General features: G+C 38.8%; 1 protein-coding gene across 1 annotated transcript in view; it reads right to left on the bottom strand.

Moving 5' to 3' along the window:
• Positions 1–1,500: 1,500 nt before the first annotated feature.
• Positions 1,501–18,341, bottom strand: part of si:ch211-136a13.1 (HHIP-like protein 1) — a 143,345-nt gene continuing 126,504 nt past the window's right edge. The window contains exons 6-9 of the mRNA XM_028796507.2: positions 9,267–9,412; positions 5,111–5,192; positions 3,544–3,626; positions 1,501–2,164 (exon numbers count right to left, since the gene is read on the bottom strand). Of these exons, the coding sequence (XP_028652340.1) occupies positions 1,596–2,164; positions 3,544–3,626; positions 5,111–5,192; positions 9,267–9,412 (880 nt within the window). The 3' untranslated portion in view covers positions 1,501–1,595. The remainder of the gene's footprint in view (positions 2,165–3,543; positions 3,627–5,110; positions 5,193–9,266; positions 9,413–18,341) is intronic.

Genomic DNA, 18,341 nt, shown 5'->3' with positions numbered 1-18,341 from the left:
TCTCAGTACATGTACTTCTTCTTCTTGTGACCCACATTTTTTGGTGAATTCTCAAATCTTTTTCTAAATGAACTGATTGTCTATAGTCTACCAAATTAATTTCCAAATTATGCAATTAGGAAGCTTGGATGTCAGATGATAATTATTTAATCCTCTCTTCTGTACCCTGTGTCTATGTGGCTTAGTAAATGTTTGGTCTTTGTGCTTTGGGCTGAATTGAGTGGTATCACAGGCAGTTTATTCTAAAAAGAAAGCAGTTAAACTAATTGCTTATTTTATTTTGGCTTTTTTTTATTTAAGTATATAATTGAGTTGGAATTAGCAGACTGTGTGTGCTTTGAGAACCATAATTTAGAAAGACTGTAATAGAAAAAATATACAAGAAAATGTACAGATTTTTAAACATGTTTGCTTATTTGCAACAGGTAGGTACATAAATCTGAATACAGAATTATTTTCATCCATTTATTGAATCAGCTTATTCAAAGTTCCCTGTTGCACACACCTAGTACCCCAGATTGGATCTAACCCTGAGTGGGAAACAGTCACAGGGCAAACTCAAACACCCAGACTGGGCCAACTTAGAGAGTGGTCAGTGACCTTGATGTACATGTTACAAACACTGGCATATCTACAGCAAAGCCTATGCAGACATTGGGGGAAAAAATGTAAAATAATAGCAGCTGAGCTGAGATTCAAACCCAGTCTTCTGGAAGTAACAAAGAATACCACCATGCTGTCTGAACAGAGAGAGTGTTTAAAACCGTGATTATATTGCTTATATGCAATGTACTTTTAAATTTGGATGTGGAAATAAGTTCAGATTAGGCAGGGATACAATGAAGAAGAGTACAAAGTTTTAAAGAAGTCAAAACTGGATAATGTTTCCTTCCAACAGTACTGATTCTGAACCAAATCATCAGTTCAGAGTTTAGATGTTTACTTCAAAGAACCACCAGAGGGAGGCAGAGTTTAAGGTGGAAAGGCACTTGGAGAGTGTATTATATTGTCAGGAACAGAAAATAAATGCAAACTTAATTTTATTGAAATGAATACTTGCTCAAAAAGAATAGAATTCTTATTCAAAGACAAAGATTCGGCAACATGTTCCACAGTTGCTGAATTTTCTTTATGCATTTCGTTTGGTAAAAAAAGGGCAAGAAACATTTTTAAGCTAAATAACAAATATCATCTAAACTGTTTAGAAATAAAAGATTAAAAGTATCCATTACAGGAGCAGTGCAAATTTCATAATAAGCAGAATAACATTTAGTTACTTTCTTAAAGACTTGTTTTTTCGAGCTGCCTTGACTTGAGGTTACTTGCATTAGGAATTCTTTTTACATTTCTCCACAATTAGGAAAAACTGACAACCAATACAATTTGTGCTGCATACATAGACATTTAAAGTAGTTTTGTGGGTGAACATACAGTGAATTAATTGCATCATTCAATGCAACCATAGCTGTTAGTGTTTTGTTTCATTTTTTCCCCCCATCATGAACAGAGACTTTTTGAAGTATACAGAAGAAGACAGTGCAAATATGGTCCTTTCCCTTCCAGCTGGTTCCCTTTACAATAAGGTATGATGAACATTACCCTTCTTCCTCGTCATATTCTGAGTAACCACAGATCACACCCACATCTTCTTTATGGGAGCAGTTATGTTGTCCAATTTTAGATCGCTGACAGTCGAGCAGAGTTCTTTCAGTCCCCTCACATTTCACATCATCCAAAAGTATGCTGAGATGGTTACCTTGCCCCATTTCTGCTCGCTTAGCTACTCTGATTGCAAAGGGGTAACCCAGCTGCCGGCAAACCACAGTTGCTGCTTTACGGTCAAACAGATCATCACAGATGGTCCCCCATTCTCCTTTAATGAAGATTTCTACTCTACCACGGTCCAGCCTTTTCCCTGGACTGGCCAACCTCACCATGCCTTGGCGGAGTTTTCTGCGCCTTCCTTTCCTTGGCTTTGAGTTTGGGTCTTTCTTGTTTACGCGGTTGCCAATTGAGTCATCCTTTAGGCCGTCCATTTTGCCTGAGTGTCCTTTGTTCAGTTTACTTGCAGTCTTTGGTAGTGTATAGTATGGTTTGTGGGTGGCTGCAGGCCTGCCAGTTGTGCCTCTGAGTCGTGAAGTTGGACTGGCTGTAGATGAATGGGCTTTGGTGACCTGCTCTGTGTGTGACTGTGTAACTTCTGTTTGTTTGGTAGACCGCCCAGTGCTTGTCTGTTGTTTGGAAGTAGAATAGGTAGTTGAATGAGTGAATCTTTCGGGTTTATGAGTGCTTGGGACATAAGTAACCCTTGGCTTTTGAGTGGTTGGAGTTTTAGCTGGGGTTGTGTAGTACACCACAGGAGTCTGTGTGACACCATACCTCGAACTGGGGGACAGTGTGGTGCTTCTCAAGGTATTGTAATTTGTCAGTCCTCTGGTGGTGGTTGCCCATCTTGCATTGGTAGGAGTAGTGGATCTAATGGCAGTTGTAACTGTCCTCAGTGTGGTGGTGGTGGTGGTGATTGTGGTTGTGCTTTTGGTGGTGGTGGTGGTTTTGGGTTTGGTGGTGTTTGCCGAGCCAGCTGTCTTGGGTTGAACGGTGACTGGAGATGGCTTGGATTTTATTACGAGTCCTAAAAATAAAAATACAATTACGTAAACATAAAGCTTATATATCTTAATAAACAAAATCTTTAAAATTATAATAATAATAGTAGTCTGACAGTCCTAGGCATTTCAATACATATTCTAGTTTAGTCTCTTATGTTAAGATTTCATTTTTTGCAGTGTAGTATTTTAACAAGCCAGAAAATCTTGAAAAGAAATAATAGATCTTGTTTTTTTTATTTTAAGAATAACTGACTTGAGTAGATTTCTATGTGTAAGATATATAATCTCATTTTTAGAAAATTTAACAAGTTAAACTTTCTCACTATATTGGCAGATAATTTTGCTTGATTCTAATACCTTTTTCTTGTTTTTCTTGTTAAAACAAGAAAAAGGTATTAGAATCAAGCAAAATTATCTGCCAATATAGTGAGAAAGTTTAACTTGTTAAATTTTCTAAAAATGAGATTATATATCTTACACATAGAAATCTACTCAAGTCAGTTATTCTTAAAATAAAAAAAACAAGATCTATTATTTCTTTTCAAGATTTTCTGGCATGTTAAGATTTCATTTTTTGCAGTGTAGGAAGTAAAATACAGGCTCAACCATCAAAATGTGACCTTTTTCTAGCATGGAAATAACCTTTAACTCCTTTAACTATTTATTTTTATGTATTTTTTATAAAAATAATCAGCAATGCAGTGAGAATTGATGTATACATGTTTTGTGTAATTTATCAAAAACTTTTTTTGCTTATTATGCTAGACTCTCATAGGTCAACGTGTAATGAAATACGAGATGCTCTTTGTGTTAGAGACAATCTTGAACGTCTATTTGTAGCCTTTCCTTAGACGTTAGACATATGCTGAAACTAAGCCAAAACACTTTTTGTTTTAGTGAGTTTCTTTCCTTAATTCAGCTTGGTGGTACTTACTCTCCCTTGGATGGAAATGATACAACTTTCCTTTCACTGGAACTGGATGTGCTGTAAAGCTGCATTTTCCTGGTGGGGCCCTCCTGAGGCAAAAGAAACATGTAAAGCACTGTGAGAGATCCGATATTAAATATTCTGTAAGCGCTGCAATTATCTTCTATTACACTGCCTGCTGAAGCCTCAATTTTATAATAATTATATGTTGGTAAACAAAATCACCAGGTTTGATGGCTTCTGCTAATCAAGCAGAAATCCAATTTACTTTTTGTTATCCTTACTAGCAGAGTTACTCGGCATGGCCTGTCTGAGAAAATGGAAAGGTGGAGAGATTTAAAATGAATACTAAATTTAGTACATGACTATTGTTAGTATTGCAAGGGTTCTTTTTATGTAATTTGCTGTTTGTTTTCTTTCTGGTGGAAAGAACTTCAAATTCCATTAAATAACTCTAGAGCCAATAAGTGTGTTTACATGCACACACAAAACCAGGATTACCGTAGGTGTGTAACTCGATTTCTTAAAAACCCCTCTTAACATGTGCGAGTCCACTTATGGACTTCTTCCTTGGCAGAACACTCTGATGTCATGAAAAAATGCTAAAACAAAACATTAAACATCAACGTGAATTTGAAAACAAGCTATGGAGCCTGTGGCTCTTGAGTTTGAGCTGCAGAGCTTAGTGTTGTACGCTCAGCTCATCAACATACATTTACCAATTTTTTTTTTTTTTTTTTGAAACATTAAGGCAGATTATTTCAACAAGGGGAAGGACAAATGCAATCGCCAAGATATCTGCCTCAGTTAACGTACATTTCTGGATGCTTCCACTGTTTTATACCTGTGGCGGCTGGATGTGTGTGCAAAGCTAAGACATGTGCAGGCTAACGGAGTGCAAAGAACAAGTGCAGACAGCAAAATCCTTAACAGCAACCTGGTTAGAAGTTTATATGGCCACGCAACCGGGTTACTCGCTGAGAAATCTGTGTGTGTTAACCTGGTTTATCAAACTGGAATAATGATATTCATGACAAATTTAAAACCCAGTTTCTGTGAATAACTGGGCTATCAAAGGGCATATAAACATACACAGTGTTGCCCTACATGGGGTGACTTGTGGCCAAAAAAGAGATTGAGAGAAATGCTCAATTATAGAAAAAGTTAAATACAGTATGATAGACAGGAATTGAGCCCAGATTTCTTGGTCCACAGGCAATTGCACCAACCATTAAACTACCTGTGTGGTGCAGTTTCCCTATCAGTAGATCACACTGTAATATTTCTTGCTACTTCTTCTGACTCTAATCCACCTCTGTCACCCACCCAAGGGTCACAGCTTAATATAGTTTGTTAAAAACCCGATACATTTCACTTTGAAGACTTGGAAAACAAACCTTTGCAGATAAAAACAAACAAAGAATACGCTTTATAATGTAGAAGTCATATAAAAATGGAGATGAGAAGGCTACTTGCATTCATGTTTGAAGTATTAGAACTGTAAGCTGCTAAATGCTGAAAGGTGCTAACACACAAAAAAAGAACCATTGTGACACATCAAACAGAGACTCACCTGGAGGGGTCAACAATCTTGTAGATCACGCCAGCATAAGTCTTTGCACTGGGAATTCGAGTGGAGAGGAAGTAAAGTTCTCCTATATTCACAAAAATGTAACAATAGTTTAATTACTACAATATTAACTCAAACGTATGCTGTGTGCTCTAATGGCTAAGGCTTTGGACTTTAAATTTATTTGCTGCTTTTACACCTACTGGTGACTGTTGAGACCCTGATTTAATCTCTTAACTGATTTTTTTTTTCCAGTTATGGTATTTCTTCATCTTCGGCAGTTTGCACATATGGTCCTTTCCCTTTCTTGAATCCTGCTGAACTGTTTTGCAATTTTGTGCATGTGGTGTTTACAAAGCTGATGTCCTGTTCTCAGTTACAGAGAAATCACATGTTTAAAGCAGTTTGAAAGAGTTATCTGAACCAAGAGTTTGTTTTCTGTTTGCATTTTTTATCTTTAGCTATCAATGTTGTATGATTCTCTGTTTATAGCAGTGGTGCTCTGAAGGCTGCACAGGAAGCACATGATTTAACTGCAGCAATATTTTAGTGAGACACTCATTCCTACCTTTCTTTTCTTAATGCCCTTTGTATACACATTTTGATGTACATTTATGATAGTCGACTCTTCTTTGTTTTGCTTTCAGTAAATGCAGTCCATGTAACTTTAGAACCATCCAGACGAGAACAGGCCATTCAGCCCAACAAAGCTTGCCAGTCCTATCCACTTAATTCTTCTAACATAACATCAAGTCGAGTTTTGAAAGTCCCTGAAGTCCTACCATCTACCATACTACTTGGTCACTTATTCCAAGTGTACTTCCTAATATTTGTGTTGAAATTTACCCTTAACAAGTTTTCAACTGTGTCCCCATGTTCTTAATGAAGTCCTTTTAAAGTCAAAGTCTCAATCCAGTGCACTTATGTTAAACACTCAGAAATCTCTGCTCCTTGTAGTACACGTGTGTTTGTTCCCCTGACTCTGATTTGTATGAAGAAATTGCGAGTTATAATGCATGTTGGAAGGCAAAGTAAATGTGTAAATATACAATGTTTAGAGCTGAAAAGTAGCTTGGTCCTTGTCATTCTCTTCCCTTTGTTTTTGAGGTCAAAAAGTAAAGTGGCACCTGTGTATTAAATGAAGCTATTCTCCTTAACATCATACTGTAGATTATTTTTTAAACACACCACTTAGGAAGAGATGCATGCAAACAGTATGTTTTAAGGCAGGGGTTAGTTCAAAAATCTCAAAGAAACTGATAAAGTTGAATCAACAGAATTGCAAATCGCATACTGGATGACAGCGGTAGGAATAAAGTGGAAGTGCATTTAAAATGGAGGCCTGGAAATGCTATACCTCTGGAACAAACCAGCAAAGCGTGTTATTGTGAGAATACCTTGATAATTTTTAAAAATGCACTTGGATGAGATACAGGACTAGCTTAACTATTAGCTAACTAAAATGAGCTTGATATACTGGATGGTCCCCTGTCATTTAACTGATTATGGAATTAGTGGTGCAGAAAACCTTTATTCACTGCAGCTCTTTAGATAAAATTCTAACTAAAATTGCTCTTTAGTGTTTTTAACTCTTATACATATCAATTTTTGATTAACTTAATTAACAGCTTATGTGGGTGCAACAATGCCAAAGTGAAATACTGTGTGTGTGTGTGTGTGTGTGTGTGTGTACAGTCGGCCTATCTTCAGTTTTTTGACACCACTAACAGACGCGTGTATTCCTTCATTCAGAAAACAAGCAGGGTAAGTAATGTACTGTAGGAGTAGGAAGTGTAATTTGACCTAAGAATGTTTCAGTTTTAAACTGAGCTCTTAAGCCATATGATTTAAATTTTTTAAAACTTACTGTTCTGGATCTAATGATTCCTAATCCTTTGTGTTGCAAACAAAAACTACTGGCAGACTGTAATTGTTTTTTTTTTTAATTATAATCTACTCATTAGATATTCATTATTTGTTGAAGGGATACTCCACCCAAGAATGATTTTTTAAATATATGTACCTGTGTAGTTTGAAGAAAATATGTTAACCTCATGTTAGAATATGTAGAATAGAGACAAAAAGGTATATAATATAATACAAGTGTAATTTGTATATATTTGTAATGTACTTTTATTACTATTCCTTTTCTTGTTTTTTAACTCGTATGCCTTTCACTGAGTTGACAGCACCTTCAATTTCATTGTTCTTTTGTAAAAGTGACAATGACAATAAAGATTTATCTATCTACAAGTCAATGGTGACCAATACTGTACAACAGCAAACAATGTGGAAAATGCCCATAATTCACATGTTATTTATCCAGTTGTATGCTCACAATGTACAAAAGCACTTGCACTTTTTGCTAAAGCATTGTTAAATGGAAGCTTCTGGAAAAATCAGTGCACATAATAAATGGGGAATGCAGGTCACATGGGACAGAGTTTTTGAATTGAAGATAAGACTCTTGACCAGTGAATGACAGAGAGGGGCAGTGGATTAAATCTTATCGTTTTTGGTTGAAGTGTTCTTTTAGGTATTTTACATTCTCTATACCTCATATAGTGGAAACTATTCAAAGAGTTGGAATTTTAAGTTTACATTATCAATAGGTTATACGCTTTTAGGTGTCTCATTTGACCGTTTATAGCTTGATGTGCCGAGGAGACAGAGAGAGACAGCTTATGAATGAATCAGACATTCACTTAACAAATATGAGACTCTTATATAAAAAATCTTGGGAGGAGACCAGACTTTTTCAGAGAGATAATTTCAGTCCCCTGAGATGAGACTTTGTGCCAAGAGATGAATTGAAAACCTAACAGGTCCAAGCGGGGGTGGAAATTAAAGACAAACAGTAGAAGAAGAAAAGACAAAGAGTAGAAAACCAAGTAGAACGTTGTAAAGAGGTTCAAAAACGTTGGTGTGATACACATGCAGAGCAGGTTAGAGATTATGAAGGTACTAAAATTCGAAAATCTCAAAAAACTGATAGTAAAGATTGCATTAGCGCTAACAAACAGAAATTATTACTCGGTGAAATAACGGAACAGCGAAAAGAGATCGAATATATGGACATAGAGAGATTGTTCGACTTTAAAGTTTAAGTGGGAGACTTGTAGATCGTCTAAGTTGTGTTACCTTCAGGGAGAAGTAGTGTTTCTTCCCATTGGAAAGGCGTATCCAAGAGAAATGAAAGATTTGTTATTTGGTGAAAGTGAAATCCACAAACACTACAGGCAAAATATCCGAATCTACAATAATCTGTTCGCGTTTGCATCATTCAAAACGTAGATTTACACGATTCAGGACCATACACCATGAGAATCTGTGGTCCTACAACAATTGAAGCTACTACATGTTGAATTTCAAAGAAACCACAGTTCACTCAGGTTTATATTTATGATCACGGAGAAGCGATGCAACATAGAATCGAAAGAGTTAAACAATCGTACGTATTAGAAATTCTACAATTAATAATGGATACAAATCCATACGTCCAAATGCGGATAACATTAGACAACAAAGGACATCTTGATATGCCATTCGTATTAAAACGTTTTACAGTTTCCCGTTAGAATAGCTTTTGCAAAGACAATTAACAAGTCTCAGAGCCAAACATTCGAAAAAGTCATTTTATTTAATAGAAAGAAACAAAATTCAATCACGGGAAGTTATACGTTGTATTGATGCATATGTAACAATTCCCATGAAAATAAAAATCTTTTTAAATTGTACATCCGCATCCCCATACGCAAGCGGCAGAACCGCAAAGAAGCTAGCGTGTAGCACAGGCTGGGGGGTTAGTGAGTGAAGCTCTCTAGTATTTATTTAAAAAAAATAAAATGGCTCATGAGAACTTTAAATCTTTTTTTAAAGTTTGAAATAAAAGTTAGAAAAATGTAGAACTTATGTAAGTATTGTCTGAGTCTTTTTTTTTTTAAACATTTCGTATCACATTCATCAAACATCCATTTACATAACACAGAAACTGGGAAATCTCGCTTAATTAAAAAGGGCCGCAGTTACAATGAGAAATTGGTTGGGATGAAAACCTGTAGCCATAAGGGCCCACTAGAACTAAACGTGAGAACCACTGGCCATTTGTACTGGATGATCCTAGTGGCTAAATACTAACAGAGGAGCTGCTTAAAGTTACCTGCCTCATCTTCAGCAAATGAAATGATATATTTGACATAGTTGTTTATCAGCTTGGGAAAATTGCAACTTTGTCCTGTTCCCATGCAGATCTCCTTGTAGTTCCACTCACCAGTGCTGGGATCTTCTTTGAGTGACATCAAGCGTCTAGAAAGGGGAAAAAAAACGAATTTGAACTTTTTGACATTTCTGCAATATTTATAATACATTTGTTTAACGTGCCCAATGCTTTAAATTTTGATTGCCTTTCTAATCCCAACCAAAGGGCAAATATGCAACCTTCATACACAGAGTGACAAAGTATATGATTCAAAACCAGGACACGGTGCCAATGAGGCAGCAGCACTAATCATTGCATGACTAAGGCTGTCGAGAATTTATGCAAGATTTTATTTTTTCAGTGACTGTGTTGTCACTTATGGAGGGATATCTCTTGTCAAAATCAAATGCATTCCTATGTATAGAGGAGGAGAATACACTGAAATGCAAAACTTTTTTCTGTTGTGCAGTACACTGAAATGCAATGCACATTTCTGTTGGGAATTTAATTTTGGCATGATTTTTGTAAATATTTAAAAAGGAATTAATTAAACAATTCGTTGATTTTTAATAGAATACAATGCCTGCGCCAATATGAAATACAATACAAAAGTGTATTTTGTTTTAATTCATGTCCATTAGATTTCATACTCCATGTGCCTTAAATAAAAGCAAAGCCGACTCATTAAATTTCACTTAAGTGTCCACTTGGTGCTCATTGCGTTTCTTTTCACAATCAAAAACTAAAAGTGGAAAAACGAAACAAAGTCGAATGAGCATTCGGAGTCAGAGAGATGTAAAGGGGCATTCCAACAGAATGGTGAGATGTGTAATTCTCATCTCTCTGAAAACGTTTATTCAGGGTAAGTGGTGTAATGTTTGTTACTAATTATCAGTGTGAGTTAAATTTCCAAGGTGTAGTCAGTCATCTGTTTTAAGTTTCCAAATGCGGAATATTGGCAAACATTTGTCAGTGTTAATGTTATCATTGAGCGTTGGCTCTTCATACTTTTCTTTTATTCTCCCCTCTTGTGATAGTTATTGTAGATTTTATACAAGATCTATATCTGATATTTTTGATCTTCATTTCAGTGTGTTGTATACATTAGATTTGATTCAATTTTGCCACATATGAGGGGGTACCCAAAATAAACAGAATCTGTACCCGGCGCTCAATCCAGACTTAGTTGTGAATTTCGCTGCTGAGTGTAGCATACTTACAGTTCTCTGTGGCAGTCTGCCAAGTGGCATTGCTGTGTGTTGTTCGTACTCCATACCGTGTCAGTTTTTCTTGGTGCTTATTAAACGAGTTCTGCGATTTTTGTAATGGGTGATCATAAAGAACAGCGAGTCTGTGTTAAATTTTGTTTTCTGTTAGGCTGCTAAAACTGCTTTTAAAGAGGAAGCTTTAAGTAAAACACGTGTACGAGGGGTTTTCACATTTCAAACAAGCGGAACTTGATCTTTGCTCCTTGTGACTTTTTCTTGTTCCTGCATATGAATAAAGAACTCAATTCCAAAAATGTTTCCACTAGTGGGAGAACTGTTGGGATAAGTGCGTTCATTCATATGGAGAGTATTTTGAAGGAGAATAAAGTTTCAGTAAGTAAAAATGATTAAAATGTTTTTTTTTTCCCAATATGTACCCCCTCGTATAATCCTTCATGGTCCAGGGCCATGAGCACAAAACCAGTCCTAAACTGTGACTCACCCCCCACAATTTTTGACATAAATGAGAAGGTTATTTCATGCATTTAAATGTCACTAACTAGCAATAATTGATTGATAAGCACATTATTAATTAATACACCTACAAATAAATTTGCAACACATTTTCACAAATTAAATAATTCCAACAATTCTGCAGTGTAATGGCATTCCAAGAAAGGCTGCTGTAGTTTGCTGCACCCATTTTAAAAATTTAATTTGGCTTTGCACTCTTGAGTGTTCTGTGGTGGACTGGCGCCCTGCCCGGGGTTTGTTCGTGCCTTGTGCCCTCTGTTGGCTGGGATTGGCTCCAGCAGACCCCTGTGACTCTGTGTTAGGATATAGCAGGTTGGACAATGACTGACTGACTGACTCTGTGTTTCCCAGCCCTGTTTGCCTTCGGTTCCCTGCATTACCTTTGTTTGCCTAATGATGGCTCTGTGTCTACTCATTTTAACATTTCAGAATCATATTTAATTAATACTAATAAAAGCTTTCATCTCCTCCGGATCAACAAAAAAAAAACAAAACAATTGGTGTCCACCGTAAGTCCAGCTAATGGTAGAATATGAGGGTTATTGATGAAGAACACACTACTTGTCATAAATTGCTACCAAAGTATACTAAGCTCTGAGACAAAACCCTGACCCATATGGAGTAATATTTCAGAATCGAAGAAATAAATAGGCAAATAATAAATATTTATTGTTGCATCTCACAATAGAATCAAAAATACAATGATATGAGCAGAAATAATTAAATGTTCCTTGGAATATGTTTTTGTTTCTTATTTCTTTATGCATTTAACTATTTCCTCACCTTTTTTATTTCTGTCACAATGCAAATAACACGAAATCCACCTTGAAATGAAAACTGTCATTTTCACCTGTCAAAGTTCAGTTGGTGGGCTCTAGTGAGTCCTGTGCTTTGATTGGTGCATCGACAGTAGAGGGGATGCATACAGTCGTGACTGTGCACATGCCTGTTAGCCACAGGATTCACAAAATAAGCAAACCGCTTAAAGTTGTGACTGTGCGTGTGTGGTAGATAAGAGTGCATGAAGAGGGTGGGCAGAATTACTGCATGAAGGGGCTACGTTAATTCAAGAAACCCTGAATTCATCGTCCTTTCAGGAGATTTCAGCTCAAGTGTCTATCTATAAAAGCAATACTCGATGGCCAAACACTTACATACACGAAAAAACACAAACAGCCCACCCTCTCAACTTTGACAAATGAAAATGGCAGTTTTCATTTCAAGGCATATTTCGTGTTGTGTGCGGGGTCACTTAAAAAAAAAAAACCAATTTTAATAAGTACATAAAAAAGCAACAAAAAATATATTTCATAAAATGTTTAATTATGCCTATGTGCCATTGTGTTTTTACTTATTTACTGTCAAATTTCACAATATTTGTTTATTTGCTTTGCATATTTATTTAATTTTGCCTGAAATATTCTCTCATAGCTGCGGTGGGCTTGTGCCCTTCCCGGGATTTGTTCCTGCCTTGCGCCCTGTGTTGGCTGGGATTGGCTCCAGCAGACCCCCATGACCCTGTGTTAGGATATAGAAGGTTGGAAAATGACTGACTGACTGACTGACTATTCCTTCATAGACTGGGGTCTCATTTATAAAATTTGCTTGGATTAGAGTGTGAAAATATGCGCACACCTTAAAAAATTGCACAAGCCAACAAAAATCAGATTTATGCATGTGGCGTAGGCAGATTTCTATGTAATTTACCCTTTATAAATCGCAATCATCTTGTAAATATGCATAGGTGAGCATGCCTTGAACCTGCTCTGAAACATCCAGATATGGAGCAGGCTGATCATCATCATACATCTGGAATCACAATGCTACTGAATGTCCTTTGCTGGCAGAACAGCCTCCCAGTTGATGCACTGAGACCCCGCCACCTGCATTCAAGAGTATCTGGATGTGCTCCGCGGCTGATCTCACAAGATGGCATGCAGCATCGTGTGGGTGTCTAAGAAAGAAGTAGGTCACAGCATCTGAGCGGGTATCCACTCTCACCTGGCACATATAATGGCATGATAGCTGTTACAATGTATAGAAGAGGCCATATGAAATACTGAGGGTTCAGCCAGTTACCTTACCAACAAGCCAGTCACCACATATAGCACCGTCATGTCTGTCAAAGCTACTTGGCCTCAAAATAAATTAATCACGGGTTGCCGCAGCCAACCAAGACATGACGTTTATCAGACTAATCTTGATGTTTCAGATGACTTGTACATTAATGGAACGTCACTGCTTATGGTTAACAAAAGTAGTTTCATTCTCACTAAGGGCCTTTATTGCAATACGAGTGCAGAAATTGCTCCAAACTGCTGTAAATCGCCTTTTTATGTTCACAGAAACATGTTATGTTTTATATATGTGCACCACACCATATAAAAACTAGATGTACAGTAGCTCTTCGTCAGCACAGGCATGATGGAGTGAAGCTTGGCTGAGATACTCCTGACTTCCTGTCGGCTAATTTCCTGAGAAGTTTCAACAGGTAGCTTACTGTATATAAAGTGACAAATAACCAAAATAAATTCTTCACTGCAAATACGCTGCATTAGCCCTCTTAAAAGGGAACAGAAATAGTGTATAGTCTATATATTCATCATAGTGGGCAGCATGGTGGCGCAGTGGGTAGTGCTGCTGCCTCGCAGTTGGGAGACCTGGGGACCCGGGTTCACTTCCTGGGTCCACCCTGCGTGGAGTTTGCATGTTCTCCCTGTGTCTGCGTGGGTTTCCTCCAGGCGCTCCGGTTTCCTCCCACAGTCCAAAGAGTGCAGGTTAGGTGGATTGGTGATTGTAAATTGGCCCTAGTGTGTGCTTGGTGTGTGGGTGTGTTTGTGTGTGTCCTGCGGTGGGTTGGCACCCTGCCCAGGATTGGTTCCTGCCTTGTGCCCTCTGTTGGCTGGGATTGGCTCCAGCAGACCCCCGTGACCCTGTTTTCGGATTCAGCGGAATGGATGGATGGATGGATATTCATCATATTTGAGTTGTAATACAGTATATTTATCAAATTAGTGCACATTATAATAATGGCTTTGTAGTATACATTATTATACAAATGAGTTGTCATTTAGGTGGTCTGACTGCATTTCCCTACTTGATCAAAGGTGTCGCCATTTCCCAGTTTCTCTAAAATGTTGTGTATGGATGGGTCAGTGTTGCCGTAAATATACTCAAGTTCCTCAGTGAAGTTTTCTTTTTTAAATCCGAGTGCTTTGCATGGCAGGTTGTGTACCGCATGCACATTTCAATCCTCTTTTTGTGTGTATACAAGCTTTATAAATGAGGCCCCAGGATTGTGCATGGAAAATACATCACCTGATGTGTCATATGAATATGCTGCTTTGAGAAAAGTGACTTCAATAATTTAATAATTATTAATAATAATTATTTTAATAATTCTTTGCATTTATATAGAGGTTTTCTCACTACTCAAAGAGCTCAGCAATTGCAGGTTAAGGACCTTGCTCAAGGGCCCAACAGAGCAGAGTCCCTATTGGCATTTACGGGATTCAAACCGGCAACCTTCCGATTGCCAGTGCATATCCATACCCTCAGATCCACCACTCTGCTACTTTAGTTCTGTGAATTAAATCAGGTTGGAAAATGGATGGATAGATGCATGAAAAACAAAGTCAACGTGCAATAAGAAGCTACATGCAGCCAACAAAGTCAAGGAAACAATGGAGTAAATGAGACATATGAGCCTTATTTAAGGCAGTTGGTGTGTCCATTAAGACGATTTACATCCCTTCTTGCTAATTATGTTGACTACCAAGGGAGCTCTGTGACTAAGGTGATGCTGGCAAGGAACTTGTGCATTAATTTAAAGTGTAAGGAAAAACAGAATGCAGCATCATTTAACTAAAGATGTCAACCTGCGACAGGAGCAGGAAGTTTCAGTAAGGACAGTCTTCTTAAAGCCTGACGTATAATATATACATCTGGAATAACCATGAGTAAATTTTGCTCAAAACTGGATGGAAACAATTAGATGGCTCACTGAATGTCACATTTACAGGGTGGTGCAGGAAATTTTGTAACTAGGTGTTAGCGTCCCTGGGGCATCGGCAGTTGTTTGGGACCGAGGCGACCTCGTTTAGAACCCCTTGCCATTAGTTATAATGGAGCAGTGGAGTTGTGCGTAACGAGCGCGCGCTGAGAACGCCTTTTATAAGAATGGTGAGAGTGTGACTGCTGCGTCACTACCAGTTAGGACATCATGATCGTGTCCCGTCTGCTCAATTGATTACAACATGGGTGCGTAATTTCGAAGAAACTGTTCAGCCTTAAAAAAAGAAGTCCCCAGGTGGAGCCACTTCGCATACTGCCCGACAATCAATGGCAGCTATTTGGCGATTGTTTGGAAGGTGTGTCATTCCATGGCTTCTGAGACCCCCAGATCTCACTGTTTGTGACTTTTTTTCTCTGGGGACATCTTAAAAGCCAAGTGTACCGCACACGTCCTGCAACTGTTGCTGAACTACAAAAGGAGGTTTGAAGAGGAAATTGCTGGCATTCCTCTTGACGTGTTACATCAAGGCTGTCAGAATGTGTATGGAGAAATGGACAACACCTTCATGATGTTTTCTTCAAAACATTGAATGAATATTGATTACCATCATTAACTGCATATACTGTACAATACATTTCATCATTAAATGTATTTTGTAATGTGTTTTTTCGTGCATTGAACGTCAATTGAAAATTTCCCGTTTCCCTGCGCCTCCCTGTATAAATCAATCCAACACATGAAGGTGGCACTTAAAGTAGGGGTGGTGATTTTGAACTGCAAAGACCAGAGGTGGTCTCGTTAATCTGGTCTGATAGACAGCAAGCTTCTGATTACGCTGGACCACCTACAGTCAAAAGTCTACTAAAACATATAAATGTCTGTCACGTGTGCAGAGAGCATGTTGCACGTTTCAAAAATAAACATAACCCGATGCAAGAGAATAACCTTTCTGTAGTTTCAGAATTTACATTGGCATCAATGGATGAATGGTAAATGTGAATGATATGCTGTGTGTGCACTCTGACGTTCAGCGTTGCCACGATAGTGTAGGAGTCGATGTAAGCTTGAAAGATTTGGCAGCTCTAATCATGAGATTATGAACTACAGAATATGAATTTGAAGTAAACAGTGCATCACACTCCATCATAAGGACTGCTGTTAAGAGAGCTGATCATGAAGAGGCACAGGAGATGCAGACTTCAGTACTCAAAACACCCGAATCAACAAATTTGCCTAACAACACTGGTAGATGAACAGATGAGGCTGCACAACATCCACCTTCTGACTGTACGACTAAATGAGTAACTAAAGGAAGTTAACGTTACTGTCTAATTGCAAGTGCATTTATGCCACAACAAATAAATGACACAACAGTCCCAAAGGTATCATGTCCTAGTGAGCTGAATGACTTCCGGTATGTCGCTCTGACGTCACATGTGATGAAGACCATGGAGCGGCTGCTGCTTCACCACCTGAGTTCACGGGTCCGTCACACCCTTGACCCTCTGCCGTTCGCATACCAGGAGAAGGTGGGAGCGGAGAATGCAATCATCTATATGCTACACCGATCACTCTCCCACTTGGACAGAGGCTGTGGTGCAGTAAGAATTATGTTTCTAGACTTCTCTAGCACCTTCAACACCATCCAACCTCTGCTCCTTAGGGACAAGCTGACAGAGATGGGAGTAGATTCGTACCTGGTGGCATGGATCTTAAAGGCAGACCTCAGTATGTGCGTCTCGGGAACTGCAGGTCAGACATTGTGGTCAGCAACACAGGAGCGCCGCAGGGGACTGTACTTTCTCTGGTCCTGTTCAGCCTATATACATCGGACTTCCAATACAACTCAGAGTCCTGCCACATGCAAAAGTTCGCTGATGACGCTGCTATCGTGGGCTGCATCAGGAGTGGGCAGGAGGAGGTGTATAGGAACCTCATCAAGGACTTTGTTAAATGGTGCGACTCAAACCACCTACACCTGAACACCAGCAAAACCAAGGAGCTGGTGGTGGATTTTAGGAGGACCGGGCACCTCATGGACCCCGTGATCATCAGAGGTGACTGTGTGCAGATGGTGCAGACCTATAAATATCTGGGAGTGCAGCTGGATGATAAATTAGACTGGACTGCCAATACTGATTCTCTGTGCAAGAGCCAACTATACTTCCTTAGAAGACTGGCGTTCTTCAACATCTGCAATAAGATGCTGCAGATGTTCTATCAGATGGTTGTGGTGAGTGCCCTCTTCTACGCGGTGGTGTGCTGGGGAGGCAGCATTAAGAAGAAGGACGCCTCACGCCTGGACAAACTGGTGAGAAAGGCAGGCTCTATTGTAGGCATGGAGCTGGACAGTTTGACATCTGTGGCAGAGTGACGGGCGCTGAGAAGGCTCCTGTCAATTATGGAGAATCCACTGCATCCACTGAACAGTATCATCTCCAGACAGAAGAGCAGCTTCAGTGACAGACTGCTGTCACTGTCCTGCTCCACTGACAGACAGGAGATCGTTCCTCCCCCAAACTACTTTTTATATTCCTCTCAGTGTCAAGCCTTTTGGTCAGCATCTTTTGCTATCTTCCTGAAAACCTGGCAAAGATTTAAAACACATGGCCTGGAGGAACTGGGGGCAGGTCGTTTAGGAAGACACCCTGTGGGCGGAGCCTTTGAATTCGCCGTATTCACTGCACACTTTCTAATTGGTTGTCCCTAGACGTGTGGGTATCATGTTTAGCCCCTCAAGACTACATTAAGGACTTCCTGTCGAGAGCTTCACATATAGGCATACTGGAGTAGCACATATTTGTTTTACACTTAAAAATGTGGTGTAAAGCACAGGAAGCAAGCAGTGGTGTAAGAAAAAGTCAACTGGCCAGAAGAGTAACTTTATTCTCAAAAAGCAGAGCAATAAGACGTGTGGGTCACAGTGGTCCACGGTGGAGGTCTGCACTATACTGTTTTTACAATCATCCAGCTGTTCTGAACAAAGTTTCATCCCACTTTCTGCCTCTCCTAAAAAAGTTCAGTTCTGCTGCTAGCTGCATTTCTGTTTACCCCTCTAAAAGGCACAGAAATTGAGCACATAGCCCTAAGTGGGAGCTTAAAAACCGCAGAATCCACAAGGATGCGTCAGGCTTGGGTCACACAGTTGCACAGATTCATTCAGGGTTTTTAAGAAACATAAACTTTATTCGTAAACAGCATAATAAAGCATAAAGAATAAAGCAGAGGATGTCTGGGGGAGAAGAGACACAAGGCAGTAAGACAGAGTAGGACAGCAGC

This window comes from Erpetoichthys calabaricus, chromosome 1 (genome assembly GCF_900747795.2).
Source record: "Erpetoichthys calabaricus chromosome 1, fErpCal1.3, whole genome shotgun sequence".
NCBI classification, from domain to species: Eukaryota; Metazoa; Chordata; class Cladistia; order Polypteriformes; family Polypteridae; genus Erpetoichthys; species Erpetoichthys calabaricus.
Note: the sequence above shows the minus strand (reverse complement) of the source record. Positions and strands in the feature narration are given on the sequence as shown.